Genomic DNA, 17,988 nt, shown 5'->3' with positions numbered 1-17,988 from the left:
TTGAATGAGAAGTGAAACATTTTCAAGGGAAAAAAGCCCGGACTGTTTTTTGTTTTTTTTGAGGAACAAGAAGAAGACATTTCGCTTCTCATTCAAGAAGCTTCATCAGTTGTTACGATAGGGGGGAATGAAGGAGATCTATGCTTCCATCCTCCACCAACAGAACTGAAGAAGCTTCTTGGATGAGAAGTGAAACGTCTTCATCTTCTTCAAAACAATAACAAAAAAACAACAACAGTCCAGTTGCCTTTTGAAAAAGCAACTTTGAGACAACTATGACTTGGACGACTGAGAATCTCCATAGACACCTAGAGCCCGTCCTTATGGAGCCATAGGGATCCAGTCAATCAATCACTGTAATGGTGTGCAGGAATGACCTTGGGAGACAGAAAGAGGAGCTGTAACCTAGACAACAAGTCTGATAAAATAAATAAATGATCCTTTAAAAACGATTTCTGTTGTTCAGTGGGTAACTTGATTGTATCAAGCAAAGGTTTTAGATTTGAAGGAACAGGAAAAGCTTGCAATGGAATTTCTCACCCGGAATGCGTATTTTGTTGAATTTTAGTCCATGGATCTGGGCAAGTTTCTCAGAAAGAAGGAAGACAGGCCGTTGCAGGAGGATGGATCTGTTGTTGCCAACCTGCAGTTTCTCTCTAAGGAAGGAGAATGTCCCAAGACCAGGAATTTGGACACCCTGGAAAAGAAAGAGCTCTAAGTGAGAGTTGGAACAGCAAAACGTTGAAGGCTCTCAACCTACAGTACAAGTGGACCTTGACGTACGACCACAATTGAGCCAAACGTTGCAGCTGCTAAGACAGTTGGTAAGTGACATTTGCCCCCATTTTATGACCTTTCTTGACACCATTGTTAAGTGAATCACTTCAGTCGTTAAGAGAATCATGCAGTTATTAAGTGAATCTGGCTTCCCCCATTGATGTTTCTTGTTGGAAGCCAGCTGGGAAGGTCAGAAATGATGATCGTGTGACCCCGGGACCCTGCAACCGTCACCCATACAAGCCAGTTGCCAAGCCCCCAAATTTTGATCATGTGACCATGGGGATGCTGCAATGGTCATAAGTGTGAAAACTGGTCAGAAGTCAGTGACCAGTTTTTTTTCCAGTGCTGTGGTCACTAAATGAACTGCTGTAAGTCGAGGACTACCTGTACAGAACTAACTGAAAAATCATATTTCAGCTCTGACATTTTGTACAAAACTAACTCACCAAACCAGCATTTTCCCCCATAAATATCAGAACAAACACTGGTCTGTTCTGAAAATGTAACAATAGGGAGGCAGGCAGACAGGCAAAGAGAGAATTGGAAGGCTTGCTCTTAAGGAATAATAAATCACAGAACAAAAGAATTTTAATACTGCAGCACCAGCTGAGTCAGTAATGAAATGTCTTGATTGCTCTGAATGAGAACTTCTCATGGATGAAGTAAGCAAGCCTTGGGTACCATTTAACACAGTTTATGCTTATAGATTCTTAGTCCCTTGTCTTCTGACTGAGAAAAGATCTTAAAATTTGTGTGGGAAATAAATGAGGGAGGAGGAAGGAAGGAAGGAAGGAAGGAAGGAAGGAAGGAAGGAAGGAAGGAAGGAAGGAAGGAAGGAAGGAAGGAAGGAAGGAAGGAAGGAAGGAAGGAAGGGCAAATTGAGTAATAGCTGAGATAAATGCTATGTCTGTCTTTGAGGACCTATTTGAAAGTGGTGACCATATGCCTGGTTTGAAGATACATGAGACTTCCTGCTGGTCTCTAGTATCGTGTTTCCCCGGAAATAAGATCCAGGGCTCCATTTTCGGCTGCAGAAGCCTTTCCTGAAGGCCTCTGCCAGCGAAATGGAGGTCGGGGGCCACGCGCACAAGCAATGGCGAGCGGCCACAGAAGTGGTGGGTTGGTGGTGGCCATGCAGGCTCCTGCTGGACGGAGCTGTTCGTGCCGCCACCATGAGGTGAGGCAGGTGTTGGGATGTAGAAGGCCTGGCTGCGGGGGCCCTGAGGAAGCGTGTGCGAGGCACGTAGGGCAGTTCCACCCCCTCCGCCACCTGCTTTGCCTCACCTCGTGACGGCAGCACCGCAAACAACCAGACGGAATGGGCAGGCGGCCAGCAGCACAGGCCCTTAACTAGGGCTTATTTTGGGGGTGGATAGGGCTTACATTAGGCCTGGGGTAGGCAACCTTGGCTCTTTTATGACTCGTGGACTTCAACTCCCAGAATTCCTGAGCCAACATGAGGCAACTATGGTCCCTTCATGACTTCTAGACTTCAACTCCCAGAATTCTGGGAGTTGAAGTCCAAGAGTCATAAAAGAGCCAAGGTTGCCTACCCCTGTATTAGGCACACGCATAAAAATCAAGCTAGGGTTTATTTTCAGGATAGCCCTTATTGTCAGGGAGGCACAGTAACTCCTCTTTCTCAATAATAATAACCTTTATTGATTAGCCCGTGGCTAATATCAAGGTGCAGAGTTCTAAACACAAGTCATCCTAAAATACAGTAAAAGCCATTTAGCATGGAATTAGTTAAAGTATAATTTAGAATAAAATAGAAATAAAATACAATTTAAAATGAAATTGGGATAAAATACATTTTTAAAATGAAATTAGAATCAAGGATGGCAATTTAAGATGCAGATAGGTAAAATGTGATAAAATTATATTTCACTATCAACCCTGCAATCTACCCCAATCAATCTCACATATGCCAATTTCAGCCGAACCATCCTGCTCGCTTACTGTGCTGTGTTAAATGTAATCTTCAGATTCTGGCTGCACATAACTTAAGTGTCAATGCTGCAAACATTGGATGTTTTTGCTTTGACAATATAAGAGGCAGCCTTTTCCTTTAAACTGTTTTGCTCTGAATAAAATGAAGCTAGGGGGGAAGAGAATGCAAAGCTTGCATTTTAAGCTAATTGGAGAACGTGATTTATGACATTGAAATTAAGGGAGGGAATTGCGTTTGATACGATGTGTTCAGGGGAGGAGAATTCAGATTTTGGCATCTATCCATGAGTGCCAATGCTTCATTCTCATTATTATAGACTTTTTAGAATAAACAATGCCTGAATGTTCTTTGAAGTGTCTCATTAGTTGGAACCATAACGGTAAGTTATCTTTCTCAAGGAAGCCAACCTTAACTTTGACTATGGTATTCCTCACCACCTAGTCTTATCAACGAAAGAGTGTTTCCTTCCCGTACATTAAAAAAAAAGAAAAAGTCATGCGCACAAAGTCTACTAGAGCCTTGGTTAAGGCACCAGGCTAGAACAGGGAGACAGTGACTTCAAGCCCATCTTAGCCAAGATGAAAGCCAGTTGGTGACTTTGAGCAATCACTCTTTGTTTCAGCCCAACCCACCTCACAGGGTTGTTGTTGCGAGGAAAATAGGAGGAAGGTGCGCTGGATATGTTCGCCGTATTGAATTATTTGTAAAAAAAAAAAATAAAGGCAGGATACAAATGCAGGTAATAAACACCTAGATCTGAGGAATGCAAGTAGAAAAATTTACAAAAAGTCCTACCTTATTCATCGATAGTTGCTTCTCAACAAACTCAGAAACGGTGTCCCAAATATTAACCACCTCTGAAATGTAATGCACACACATTTATTTTTCAGCACAATTTTTACATAGCTCTACACCAGGGGTGTCAAACTCAATTTCATTGAGGGCCACATCAGCATTGCAGTTGCCCTCAGGGGGCCGGGTGGGCGTGGCCTACTGGGTGGGCGTGGCTAGAGTGCGTATGGCCTACTGGGTGGGCATGGCCAGCTCTACATTGTTGGCATCAAGGGTGCCTATGGGGGCCTGGGCAGGAGTGGGACAGATCTGAGGGTCTCTGGCAGAAGGAGGGTCTCTGGGCCAGGGCCAAAGCAGAGGGGGCCGTTCCCTCAATGTTTCCAGGATGGCTTTGCAGGCCACATGAAACCACTTCGCAGGCTGGATCTGGCCCCCGGGCCTTGTGTTTGACATGTCTGCTCTACACAGAGGAAAAACCTCAATCCTAGATAGAAGCTCACGGAACTGATTTATTGCTGGATGGATTTGATTTCTGTCCATGACAATCAATCAGACAGACTCTAGAATGGTTTATAACTACAGGTAGTCCTTGACTTATGACCACAATTGAGCTCAACATTTCTGTTTTTAAGCGAGGCAGCTGTTAAGTGAGCTTTTCCCCATTTGACAACTTTTCTTGCCAAAGTTGTTAAGTGAATCACTAGTCAAATGGTTGTTAAGTGAATCTGGAGACCCCTTTGTCTTTGCTTGTCAGAAGGTCACAAAATGTAATCATATGGCCCCCCAGGACACTGTCATAAATAGGAGTCAATTGCCAAGCATCTGAATTTTGACCACGTAACTCTTGGGATGCTGCAACGTTCACAAGTGTGAAAAATGGCCGTAAGTCACTTTTTTCAATTTGAACAGTCACTACATGAACTGTTGTAAGTTGAGGACTACCTATATAGATAATGACAACTCCATACAAACATTCATGGTAAAGGCAGCATTAAAAAAAATGTAGCAATCAATCTCACTGGTGTCTTCTCAGTCACCACTGACTCTATGGACCAATTTGGTCTTTAAGTTTCCAGATGGTCAATCATGTGGGAACCATCTCAATTGCACAGGGAGACTAGTTCACACAGCAGGGACTGACCCTGAAAAAATAAGCACTGCAATCCTCATAGGATGTAAGCTGTTCCAAAGAAAGCTGCCTTTTGCAATTGACCAATGGTGATTTTGTCAATGCCGATGCAGTTCAAAGGGGGGAGGCTCAGCTAATCTCAATGTACACATGTTGTACTTTGACAATAAAGGTTTATTTATTTATTTATTTATCGCACTCAAGGTGCCTAGGGCTATTGGCTCTATCTTTGCTCTCTCTTGCCACAGTCACTCAATTCCTATTTGCAGGTCTTTGTATTTTATGATTTTCTCCAGCTATTATTTATTATTACGGCTCATTGCACAGTCAGAGCGATGTTTAGATAGGGTTTGGCATTTTTATCCATCTACTGACTCCTTCCCAAGGGCCTGGGATAGGCAGGTCTTATTTGACGGTGTCAAAGGCATCACTGAAGGGTGTAAACTGTTAACGCTGCCTTTTGCAATTGGCCGATGTGGATTTTGTCAATGCTGATGGTCTTCAAGGGGTGATCCAGATGTCTTGGGATTGCAAGCAAGGGGCCAATTAACCCAATAGAGACAGTTTTGTCTAGTGCTTATGGCACCAGGCTAAAAAGCAGGAGACCAAAAGAGTTCAAGTCCCACCTTAGCCATGAAAGCTGGCTGGGTAACTTTGGGCCAATCATTAGGAATCTGAATTCTAGTCCCATCCTTAGCCATGAAAGCCAGCTGGGAGGAGGAAAGTGTGCCTGATATGTCCACCACCTTGAGTTATTTGTAAAGATAATAAAGGCTGCATACAAATAAACAGATAAATCCTCTTTCAAATAAACAAAGTAAGTAAATAATAATAAACCCTCCTTCAAATCAAATTCAACTCCTGATAAGAGTATGTTGTGCAGCTCTCTACTGAGAAGCCAACACATTGCTGTCCTTTCTGCTTTGCCCTCCCTTTCTTGCCGAATGGCCTTTATCTGCCTCCAGTCTAATTCACAGCCCTGAAATCTCCCTGTTGTCTCCCACCCAAATATTATCCAGGACTGACCCTGCTTAGCTTTTTGTGGGCAGCCACAATAGCTTGCTGCTGCCATCTAGTGGTAAACTAAGGCAAACTCTCCTGAGTTCCGTACCTTTCAGGGTACTGAAAGAGGAGAAATTAACAGAATTAAATTAGCAGAAGAGATCAATGAATAATAAATAGTTAAGCAAGTAAAAAATGGGAATAAACTTCACCCAAGAATAATAACACCAAGAAGTGCTAATTGAGAATTAGGTCCACCATCCAACTTCCGCAAGCTTTTGCAAAGGAGCAAACCTCATTTCCATTTCATATTCTGGGAAATCTCATGCTCTGTTCCAACACTGGGAGATCAAAAACTAGGGATTTTTTTTTACAGATATAACCAGAAAAGGTAGTACATTCCCATTTATATATATATATGTTTTCTGATATATATGTCAAATGCTTGTTAACTATTTTTAGATTACCTTGCTAGGCCCCAAACATGGGACAAATCTTTATTTCCTGTGTCAGCCTAACCTGAAGGCCATCGACAGGCAGTAGTCACACCGGTGACAGCTCATATTTGTGTAAATTTTAAATTGCTAACAAAGAACAGGTTCGAATCTCAGAAGGGTATGGCTGACTGATCAAAACTAATAAGTTTGAAATGCATATCAGTCTCCCTTAATTCTGTTAGCAATTTAAAATTTACACACACACACATATATATATACATCTACCACATGCTTCTCCCAGAAGAAGGAAGCTGAAGCCACCAGCCTGAGGATGACAGATGGGATTCCGTCGAAACGTTGCTCCTACACCGTCAATTCTACGCGGGAATATATATATATATATATATATATATATATATGTGTGTGTGTGTGTGTGTGTGTGTGTGTGTGTGTGTGTGTGTGTGTGTGTGTGTTTGTATTTGTGTAAATTACTAACTAATATCAACTGTCCGGTGTGACTACAGCCTGTTCGATGGCCTTCAAGATAGGCTGAAAACAGGAAATAAAGATTCGCCCCATGTTTGGGGCCTAGCAAGGTAATCTAAATAGTTAACATTTGACACACACACACACACACACACACACACACACACACACACACATATATATATATATATATGCAACAATTAAATAAGCCTTACCTTCTGAAGTGAGCTTGGGGAGGGTTATGAACAAATTCTTGCCAGCCTCTGTGATTGCATTCTGGATCGTGTCCAACATTTTTACATTCTCGGCCCAATTTATCCTAACGAAGCCGAGCAGTGATGGAGGGGCACAGAAGCTGATCTTTTAATTCGCGGTGGGAAATGCTGCTGTCACATTCTTCTTCAGTTTCGCCCTCCGGTTGACTTGATTCTTAAAGCAGGGCCTCAGCGAGCTCGCCCCATTTCCCTTCTCTTGCTCTCCTCCTCCTCCTCCTCCTCCTCCCCATCAATGCAAGAAGCGAAACTCGGCCCCTCCAAGGAGAGAAGGGGGGAAAGAGCGAAACTCTGCGAAACGCAGGGCATTCACAGCGCCGGGGGCGGGGCTGATGAACGGGAGGGGGCGGGGCTGTCGCTAGGACGCGCTTCTCACTCACTGGTTACCAGGAGTGACGTCAGAATAGAGGATTTTCCCCCGCCCGGCTTTGGTATGAATTGTCCCGCGGTTCGATTTAGAATCCTCCCGTCTTCTTTTTAGACGTTCTTTCGAGGTTGGGTGGGAGAAAGAAAGAAAGAAAGAAAGAAAGAAAGAAAGAAAGAAAGAAAGAAAGAAAGAAAGAAAGAAAGAAAGAAAGAAAGAAAGAAAGAGAGAGAGAGAGAGAGAGAGAGAGAGAGAGAGAGAGGGAGGGAGGGAGGGAGGGAGGGAGGGAGAGAGAGAGAGAGAGTTTGTTTGATTCATTGATTATGGGCTATCAGGTCGGTTTCGACTCTTAGCGACCCCATACATAGAGGTTCTTCGAGAAGATCTGTTCCTAAGTTGGTCCTTCAGGTCTTCCAAAGCAGCCCCTCCACCTTGCTTCTGGTTGTTCCCTTCTGCTCTCTCTCTCTCTCTCTCTCTCACCTACCTACCTACCTACTTACCTATCCTTATCTTATTATCTATCATCTACCTACCTACCTACTTACCTATCCTTATCTATCATCTACCTACCTACCTACTTACTTATCCTTATCTTATTATCCTTATCTACCTACCTACCTACTTACCTATCCTTATCTATCATCTACCTACCTACCTACTTACTTATCCTTATCTTATTATCTTTATCTACCTACCTACCTACTTACCTATCCTTATCTTATTATCTATCATCTACCTACCTACCTACCTACCTATCCTTCTTATCTATCATCTACCTACCTACCTATCCTTATCTTATTATCTATCATCTACCTACCTATCCTTATCTACCTATCATCTTCTCTCCCTCTCCGTTTCCATCTATCCTCCCTCTACCTATCTTCCTCTCTCTCCCCCTCTCCCTATCATCTATATCTATTTATCTATCTTCTCTTCCTCTCTCCATCTCCATCTGTCTATCCTCCCTCTCTACCTATTATCCTCCTCTCTCCCTCTCTATCATATATTTATCTATCTTCCTCTCCATCATCTCCCTCCATTTATGTCTATCATCTATTTATCTTCTACTCTATCTTCCTCTATCTATCTAACTATCTATCTATCTACCTACCTATCTCTTTCTCTTTCCCTCTCCCTCTATCCATCATCTATCTATATCTATCTCTATCATCTATATATATTTATCATGTATCTATCATCTATATACCTATCTCTATCATCTATATCTACCCCGATCTATTTATCATCTATCATTATCTATATCTATATCTATTCATTTATCTGTTTCTTTGCCATCCATCACACTTAGAAGCAACCCTGGGCAGCTTACAAACATTAAAAGCCAATAAATGGTTTTCATATCAAGGAAGACCTAGATGTGAAAACTCACACTTAGTTCAGTGCGAACTGCCAATTTTTGTAAGCGGTCAATACTTGAATGGAGACTACGGGAGTGTGGCCATGTTGCTCCTTTGCAGCAAAAACAAACCCAAAATGATGTTTTGGCACCTTAAAACTGACAATGTTATGATTGTTTACATCTTCCTGACACCAGCTGTGTGGATGAGAGAGGCAGATTTTATACGAAAGGTGTGTTTTTGAAGTGCAGCGTTTTGCCTGCTCACTGAATTATGGGGTAACGAAAAATATACATAAAATAAGAGTAACCATGGAATATGTAAGATGCAAGCTTATTATATCTTGGAGAATCCACTGTTTAGGCCACATGATTTGATTCTCTCTGCCAGCTGAAGGTGGGGCTTGATCATGCATCCCAATGGGTGAGTTCTAATTTATGTCTTCAAAGAAAAGTCACGCAGAATTAGTAAGATGGGCAGCCCTATACAGTATCTAAATAAATAAATGTCCCATTCTAATCCACCTTGGCCCATCATGGATATGGCCAGCTTTCCCAGCATAATATGAACAGTCTTTTCTGGAATGTTTTTTTTCCCAGCTTCCTGGTCTAATCTACACACTTGGCCTTTCCCAGTGGTCTTCCATCCGTTAATGAAACTCCACACTCCTTAAATTTTTTTTGAGACTGGCCAAGATCTGCTAGCTGCTGCTGTCTGTTGTGACATACCAGCAAATCTCGGCTAAGATGCTGCTACTCTCTTCTAAAGAATGAACATGCAGTTGAAATTAAAAAAACCTCTTCTGAGTATTAATATTCTCACTATATTTTTATGTTACCGAAAACGTGGTGTTTTTAACATAAAGGTAATAGTTGCTAGCAAACTGAAAATTCTAAACCTTCTGTCAATAGAAACTGGATAAGGGCAGTCATGCATCAGCTTGGTATGAATACATTCATTGTAATAGGTTACAATTATTTTTGAACAATGGAAACTGACCTTGGAGTATAGTACAACTGAAGAAAAGTGGAGCAAAAAATGAGAAATCTAAAATACTAATTTCTTAGTTGTTATTTTTTCTGTTCATTTCTGTTCAACCTATTAGTTTCATCCTCTCCTTAAATCAGTTTGGCGTATGTTTCACTAAGGAGGATAAATTATTCGAAATGCGCAGATATACAAGATTAAGCTAAGACCACTACGGTTTTCCTGCTTGGTTGATCTCTCTTGAATCACTCAGCTGAGATGGCAGCGTAGAAATTAAATGGATGGACAGATGGGCCAAACTCTTACTGTCTGGTTCTGCTGAAATAAGTATGCAAACCTTTGAGTAACGCTATACCGCAGCTGCAAAAATTAGAAGACGTAAGACTACAGATCTCAAATTATATTTTTCCACCAGCGAAAAACACTGCTCGGTTTTTTAAAAAAGGTATTTGTGTATTTATCTTTACTATTGCCTATTCCATACATAAAAACAGGGAATGTCCTAAATGGTTATGACAGCTTGGCTTTTAAATCTTGTCTTTGATATTCTGTTTCAGAGGGGGGGGGGACGGACCACAGAGTGGGAATCTCCCAAGGCAACACCTAATTAGACAGTTGAACCTAATGTTCAGAATTCAGAAATACATTCTTCACAGTCCATCCACACTAAAAACTTAAGAGGCAATGGAGCCCAGCACATGGCAGGACAGGAGGATGGTTTGAAAATGGGGCTGGAAGAAATTCTCCCAAGTCTTATAAAAGTTTGGGGCAGTATCTAATCTTTTGCTGTTGATTTCCTCTTCTCCCCCCCCCACTCCCAAAAGCAGCCAGGCTGGCTGGGGAATTCTGGGAATTGAAGTCCACAAGTCTTAAAAGTTGCCAATGTTGGACAGCCCTCCTCTATAGCTTTTAAGATAGTAAGCCAGGCCTATGGACAACCGACTAGAACAGACATGTCAAACACAAGGCCCGGGGGCCGGATCCGGCCCGCGCAGTGGTTTCATGCGGCCCACGAAACCATCCTGGAAACAGTGAGGGAATGGTCCCCACTGCCTTGGCCCTGGCCCAGAGACCCTCCTTCTGCCAGAGACCCTCATATCTGTCCCACTCCAGCCCAGGCTCCCATAGGCACCTTTGATGCCAATGATGTAGAGCTGGCCATGCCCACCCAGTAGGCCATATGCACTCTAGCCACGCCCACCCAGGCCATACCCACCCGGCCCCGTGAGGGCAACTGCAATGCTGATGCGGCCTTCAATGAAATTGAGTTTGACACCCCTGGACTAGAATCTGTTTCACTTCTGAAGTGGCAGACTGACCATTTTGCAAGGATCAATTTCCCTCTTTCTCTAATCAAGAGGCATTTTGATGCCCTCTCCCCACAGAATGTGCCCACTGCATTTTAGAGGTGGCTCTCAGTTGTCCTCAAAAAAAGAAATAAAAAACAATGAATTGATAGCCATTGCACACACAATGCTTCCGAATTGTATAATTGTATGCTTGGAGAAATCTTGGTCACTAGGTTGATAAGTCATCAACTGCAACTTTCTACAACCTTAAAGAAGAAACAACTAATGGATCAGTCCTCATATTGTCAGCCAATTCTTCAGAGCAGGTCCCAAGACAATAATAGTTTCATTGACCCTTTCTCCATTGTCCCCATCTATGCTAAAAAACCAAGATCTTGGCATCCGGCCCTCTCAATTCCTGGCAAATAGATGAGGAAGAAGTGGAGGTAGTGACAGATTTTATTTTCCTGGGCTCCAAGATCACTGCAGATGGGGACTGTAGCTAAGAAATTAAAAGACGCTTGCTCCTTGGGAGGAAAGCCATGGCAAATCTAGACAGCACACTAAAAAGCAGAGACATCACCCTGTCAACAAAAGCGCGTATAGTCAAGGCTATGGTTTTCCCAGTTGCAATGTATGGCAGTGAAAGTTGGACCATAAGAAAGGCCGAGCACCAAAGAATTGAGGCCTTTGAGCTATGGTGTTGGAGAAGACTCCTGCGAGTCCCTTGGACTGCAAGGCGATCAAACCGGTCAGTCCTAGAGGAGATCAACCCTGACTGCTCTTTAGAAGGCCAGATCCTGAAGCTAAAACTCAAATACTTTGGCCACCTAATGAGAAGGAAGGACTCACTGGAGAAGAGCCTAATGCTGGGAAAGGTTGAGGGCAAGAGAAGGGGATGACAGAGAATGAGGTGGCTGGATGGAGTCACTGAAGCAGTAGGCCTGAGCTTAAATGGACTCCAGAAGATGGTAGAGGACAGGAAGGCCTGCAGGAACGTTGTCCATAGGGTCGCGATGGGTCGGACCAACTTCGCAGCTGACAACAACATGCTAAACAAGGACCCAGACAGAATTAAGTAGGAATATATTAATCAGAAAGATATGCTTGTCATGGCTACTGAGGAAACCACTTGTTTTGAACACTTATACTAAAGTAATCAAATCAACTATTGTATGCAGAATTAACTGAACAGGGCATTTAGAAATTATACAAGCTACATCAACAAACCTTTCGGTACAAACACGTTGCATCACAGCTTCAGTCTGAAAGGAAAACCAAATCAAAAGGGTTATGCGTGTTGATATCATTGACCATGTTTTCTGTACACATCACCGCTTTCTCAGTTTTGAACTTGAAAACAGGACACCGCTGCAACGACTACCCTTTACGGTTTAATTTTAAAGCAAAGTCCCAGAAGTGTTAGAAAAGCTGAGGGTTGGTGGTTGTTTTTTTCCTCCCTTCATCTCAAAACTTATGAATTCATCCAGATGCTCTTTAGTAGGCCCGGCGTATTGCATCTTTTAAAGCTCTATCTGCTTGCTTGAGTGAACTTTCCAAAAAGTGACTCGGGATTATGTTTTCCAAAACGAAGGGTTTTGAGTTAGTCTTCTTTGGAAATTCTCATACCTGAAAGAAAGGGGGAGAGACAGAAGGTGTGGATAAATTAAAATTTTATAACAAAGCTATTTGTATGTTTAGCTTGGTGGCAATCTCAAGTTAAGCATAATGTTTCCCTTCCCAATATCTAAGGGGCTGTCACAAAGAAGGGTGTGTGTGTGTGTGTCAATCTATTTCTCAATCTATTTTCATGCCTAAGGCAAATAATACATTTGTATTATTGTGTTTTATTGTTGTTAGCCGCCCTGAGTCCTTCGGGAGATAGGGCGGCATATAAGTCCCAATAATAAATAAATAAATACTTGAACTCATGGTCTCCTGCTTTCTAGCCTGGTGACTTACCCACTAGACCAAAAAAGCTTTGCTTATCAGAAGCCATCTAGAAATGGAAGTCACATGACCCTAGGATGCTGAAAACTGTCATAAATAAATGCCGGCTGTCAAGTGCCCAAATTTTGATCATGTGACAAGGAGATGCTGTGATGGCTGTAATGCCAAGACATGTACTGTAGCTTACCATTTCAGAATTACATTTGCAGGAATAAAAGCTTCTGACGGGTTGGGTGTCATTTGGGCCTGAGTAACAGCAAAGGATGAGGCGAAGTTATAAAAATTGTCTAACATCTTTTGAGTGAACTGAAAAAAAATAATCAAAACGTGTTAACAATTTCCACATATGTAATCATCTCTGCTGCAATTCTTAGAACAGCGAGCTATTCTTTATGCATTTGAACATGGCCGTAAGGACCTCTCATGGTTAATAGCAACAACGAAACAAAACAATAATAAAGACAATAATAAACCAAATGATAGACTGTAGAAAACCAACATGTAACACCATCCCTATTATTCCCAAAATGCTGTTCAAAATATTTTCTGCTCTATTCTGTTCCTTTCCATTCTATTCTATTTTCCACTCTATATTCTATTCTATTCTATTCCCATTCCCTATTCTATTCTGTTCCGTTCCATTCCCTCCCACCCCATCCCATCCCATCCCATTTTCCATTCTATTCTATTCTATTCTATTCTGTTCTGTTCTGTTCTATTCTGTTCCATTCTGTTCCATTCCATTCCATTCTTATTCTCTATTATCTACTCTATTTTCTACTCTACTCTATTCTATTTCTATTCCCTATTCTATTCTGTTCTGTTCTGTTCTGTTCCGTTCTGTCCCGGCCCACCCCATCCCATCCCATTTTCTACTCTACATTCTATTCTGTTCTGCTCTACTCTGCTCTATTTTACCAAAGTTGAAAAACACTGTTCTACTAAAGGAAACAAAAAACTATATTTGCAATCACCTCTGTGAATGAATTGACCGATGATACAGCAGCACTTGCTACAGGAGTCTGTTGAGCCAAGATTTCCAGCAGCTCCACCGAAATCCCAATCTGGGCCACAGATGCCATTTGGGGGATGGTCATGGTTCCAAATGGATGCTGACTGCCTTTACCTAAAAGGAACACACCACAGCGACCCTAATGCATTGATTGGTCTTCTCAAAGCAAACACAATTCTGAAGTAACTTCAAATATACACAAGACTGCATGGGAGGGAAACACATCAGTTACTGCAATGGGTATGAAACAACAAAAGCCTACCGCCACGATTAATGAAACATTAAAATACAGGTAGTCCTCGACTTACAGCAGTTCATTTAGTGACCATTCAAAGTTACAATGGCACTGAAAAAGTGACTTATCACCGTTTTTCACACTTACAACTGTGGCAATACCCCCATGGTCACATGATCAAAATTTAGACACGTGGCAACTGACCCATATTTATAACGGTTGCAGTGTCCTGGGATCATGCGATCGCCTTAAGGAAGGTCGTAAAATGGGGGCGAAATTCACTTAACAAATGTCTCGCGTAGCAACATAAATTTTGGGCTCAATTGTGAACTCAAGAATCTCCTGGTGATTGGCCCTAAGTCACCTACAATAGCTGGCTTTCAGGCCCAAGGCGAACTAGAACTCACAGTCTCCTGGTTTCTATGCAGCACCTTAGCTATTACACCAAACAGGCTTCCAATGTTTCCTGGTCAAATACAGTGTTAGTTCTATTGGAGGCACCTCTGTTTAGCACTAATTTCTAAAGTTTGTGGGCAGGTACAATCCTGGGGGGGACTTCAGGAATCTGCAAAAATGCAGACTACCCATCTTTGCCCTGTAGTAACACACACTTATATACAGGATCCAATTCTTGTATTCCCCTCTCTTACCAGATTTTAGACCAGATATTTTAAAGATGGCACTTGGTTTTTCATTTGTGACAAATCCAAGGAGCTGCCAGACGGGTACACCATTCTCATCAGGGTAGCAAAAGTAGACTGATCCGCCCATGCCCTCTGGAAAGGGTACAGTCCCCAGCATAAAGACCACCACATGATTGATATTCTCATAGTCGGGCAAGTTAAACACAAATTTGTCCTCTGCTACTTGCTGTGCCACTGTTTGAACCTATAAAAGAAGTTTATTTAGTTATTTGGAAAATATATTTGGCCGCCCAATGATCAGTGTTCCCGCACGGTTTACAGAAGTAAAACCCCAATAAAAACCTAATAAACTCCAAGCCCTGAACACAACAATTAAACCAGTCGCTTGAACGGCTCCATATTACCCTGGGTCCTAGGCAAAATCATGTCTTCAGGGCCTTTTAAAAGAGTGTCCAAGTGGGGGGGGATCTTATTTCCACAGTGATGATGTTCCACAGGGAGGGAGTCACCACAGAAAAGCCCTTATTTTTGGCTCCACTAAGATAGGGGACCCGTAACATCCCCGGCATCCCTGCTCTGGTAGTAGATGTAACCGGAAAAACACAATCCTTCAAATAACCTGGCCCCAAGCTATGAAGGAGCTTTAAAGGTGACAACTAGCAACTTGAATTGAACCCGGAAGCAAATTTGCAGTCAATGCAGCTCCCCCAGAAGTGACACATGTCCAAGTATAGATTTGCACAAAACCACGCAAGCTGCCACACTTTGAACCAACTGAAGCTTCATGGATGAAAGCAAACATATGTGTCCCAGGATAATGTTGCAGGATCCAATCTGGGTCAGTCACTGGGACCAGAGTTTTTGTTGTCAAAACTTTCGGACTTGTGCTGGGAGTCCATCTTCAGGAACTCTAGCAGAGTCTGTGCTTAATTGGAGCTTCCAGATAGTTTGCAAGGGCAGCTCCATGTAGGGCATTAAACGGGATTCCCTTTTCCCACTGAGCAAACCCTGTGGAACCAGCTCCCCCATGAGTTTCGGATGGCCCAAGATCTCCAGTCCTTTCGCCGCGGCCTCAAAACACTCCTTTTCCACCTGGCTGACCTGGACTGACAGGGATTTTAATTATGTTTTTAATTTTTTAACTCTAATTTTTAATTTATTTTAATTTTAATTTTAATTTATTGTACAGAGGCCTTTAATTTTAATTTTATCTTAACTTCTGTATTTATTGTATGTTATTGTTGTTAGCCGCCCTGAGTCCTTCGGGAGATAGGGCGGCATATAAGTCCCAATAATAAATAAATAAATAAATAAATAAATAAATAAATAAATTTTGAGTCAGGCTAACTGGTTCACATGATGCCAATGCATCATTTTGTACAATTTGATTCATCCCTGCTTTAGCCTTCTGCACAGAAGACAGATCAGCTAAGTATAATCCACATATAACAGGTGTAGAGAACGTTCTCCAACACAACGCCTCACAATTAGCAGGTTGAGTGTGACCCTAACTCTGGGTTTTAGCAGTCAAACATGCTAAACTACCTGATAAATCAGTCCAACTCATGAAAAAGTGACTTCCACTGAAAATGCAGATGTATCAAACTCGGCGAGGAAAAGGCCAGTGAACGTAATGGCCATGTCTGCAACAACTACCAAAAGTTGTACTTCACTGTTCAGACCCATTTTTTTTACACTGAAATTAGTTACAGTAGAATGCAAGCATTGGGTTCACTCGCACAACCCCACCTTGAAAAGGTGGAGGTTTTTGCACGAAAGATTGCAGCAGAACATCTAATTGCGAATATTGGGCTGCAATCTTTCGTGCAAAGCCCCAATTTGCAATGCAAATTGTGCAAATAGCGGTGAAGGAGGTCACTTTCTGAAGTCATCCCTGAAGGATGAATTTAGACTCGGACAACTCTATAAAAAGGCCATGGAAGAGCTGAGAGGAAGCAGGCAGCAGTAGGAGCCTCATGTCCAATGCAGAAGTTCCAACAGGTGCAGGCTTTTCCCCTCAGAAATACATAAAATAAGGGACTGCATCTTTTGAGCTGTTTTTCCCCCCAATCACACTCAGTTAAGGAAGGCATAAGTCCTGTCGAGAACTTCCATAAATGCAATGTAAGTTTGTAAACTCTCGTCACACGTTGCACATCACTTCAGACCCTGCCTCGTTTTTCCCACTCAGGCACCAACTGATGCATTGGGACTACAACTCCTACCAACCCACAACAGCCTCTGCTGCCCAAGGGCTGATGGGAGTTGTAGTTTCAAGGCATCGGATCGGCGCCTCGTCGTCCCATCGAGTCCCAAACCGCAAGAGGCGGTGCTTAGCGTCGCCCCGCGCATCGCTCACCATAGAAACCCCAAAGGGCCAGCTGGCCCTCTCGTTTCCATGGTCACCTCTTCTTCTCCTTCTCTCCCCCCTCCCCTTCGTTTCCATGGAGATCCAGGCCGAGCAGCCCGCCCACTCCATCCTCCGCGGCCACAGGCGGGAGCCACTCACCAGCCTCCCCGCAACCAAGCAACCAAACATGGCGGCGGCGCCAGCACCCCGGCTTGGTCCTCCGAGGTGGCCTTTCTAGACACCTACAAGCGGCCCGAACGAACACCCCAATGCCCCTCCGTGATGCCCCCACTCCACCCCGCCCCAAGGAAGTACATCCGGGGCAGGCGGAAGGAGAAAATTATTGAAAGCATAGGTTGAAGCACACGAAGAAAAGACTTTATATCCCAGCATGCAGCGCAGGACGACTCCGTTCGTTTGTACGGGAATCTCCGCTCCGGAGGCCGAAGAGTCCTTTGGGAAATGTAGTCTTGAGCCTTCGAAAGGGCGGAGGACGCGTGTGCGCACGGAGATAAAAGAAATGTTCTTTTGTAAAACTTTGTATTACTTTTATGTTCCGACTTAAGAGTTGGTCCGTCCTGGAAAAGAAACGTATGGACTGCAGCTTTATTATCACCCTGCAAATAGAAACCTTGCTATCCCTTTCTACTGTCAGGGGAGCGCACAAACTTTCCGATTTTACAGAATTCTTTGGTTGCACAAAGCATCAAGAGTGGAAGTCTCCGTATTTACCATTTCCCCCCCTGTCCCTATAATGGTTCTCCGGGCTGTCAAAAAGCATACCTATTGATCCAATTTTTGTCAATTGTTCATTCTCCCTGAAGCAAAATGAAAACGTAGGTCTTGTGTAAAAACAGCACGTCTATGGTAGACCTTGACTTACAACCATTCATTTACTGACCATTTGAAGTTACAAGGACACTGAAAAAGTGACTTCTTGTGTGTTT

At 42.9% G+C, this 17,988-nt stretch overlaps 2 protein-coding genes across 3 annotated transcripts in view; both read right to left on the bottom strand.

Moving 5' to 3' along the window:
• CCDC81 (coiled-coil domain containing 81) overlaps window positions 1–6,874 on the bottom strand; it is a gene marked incomplete at its 5' end in the record, with an annotated part of 37,034 nt that extends 30,160 nt beyond the window's left edge. The window contains 3 exons of the mRNA XM_081326589.1: window positions 541–697; window positions 3,530–3,591; window positions 6,796–6,874. Of these exons, the coding sequence (XP_081182715.1) occupies window positions 541–697; window positions 3,530–3,591; window positions 6,796–6,874 (298 nt within the window). The remainder of the gene's footprint in view (window positions 1–540; window positions 698–3,529; window positions 3,592–6,795) is intronic.
• Window positions 6,875–7,264: 390 nt separating this feature from the next.
• On the bottom strand, window positions 7,265–17,343 carry HIKESHI (heat shock protein nuclear import factor hikeshi). 2 transcript variants are annotated; one of them, XR_014026267.1, is made up of 6 exons: window positions 17,201–17,343; window positions 14,698–14,935; window positions 13,775–13,926; window positions 12,988–13,106; window positions 12,081–12,479; window positions 7,265–7,322 (listed from the first exon to the last, which is right to left on the bottom strand). XR_014026267.1 is itself a non-coding variant. In XM_081326539.1 (5 exons), exons 1-5 carry the CDS (start codon window positions 17,228–17,230, stop codon window positions 12,425–12,427), a joined length of 594 nt encoding a protein of 197 aa, XP_081182665.1. In that variant the 5' UTR covers window positions 17,231–17,343; the 3' UTR covers window positions 11,555–12,424. The 2 variants fall into 2 exon arrangements, 1 of the variants encoding a protein (XP_081182665.1); XM_081326539.1 differs by lacking the exon at window positions 7,265–7,322 and having other exon boundaries at window positions 11,555–12,479.
• Window positions 17,344–17,988: the final 645 nt, after the last annotated feature.

Source organism: Vipera berus (assembly GCF_964194415.1).
Source record: "Vipera berus genome assembly, chromosome: 4".
Classification (NCBI taxonomy): Eukaryota; Metazoa; Chordata; class Lepidosauria; order Squamata; family Viperidae; genus Vipera; species Vipera berus.
The sequence above is the reverse complement of the archived record's forward strand: the minus strand, read 5'-3'. Positions and strand labels throughout refer to the sequence as shown.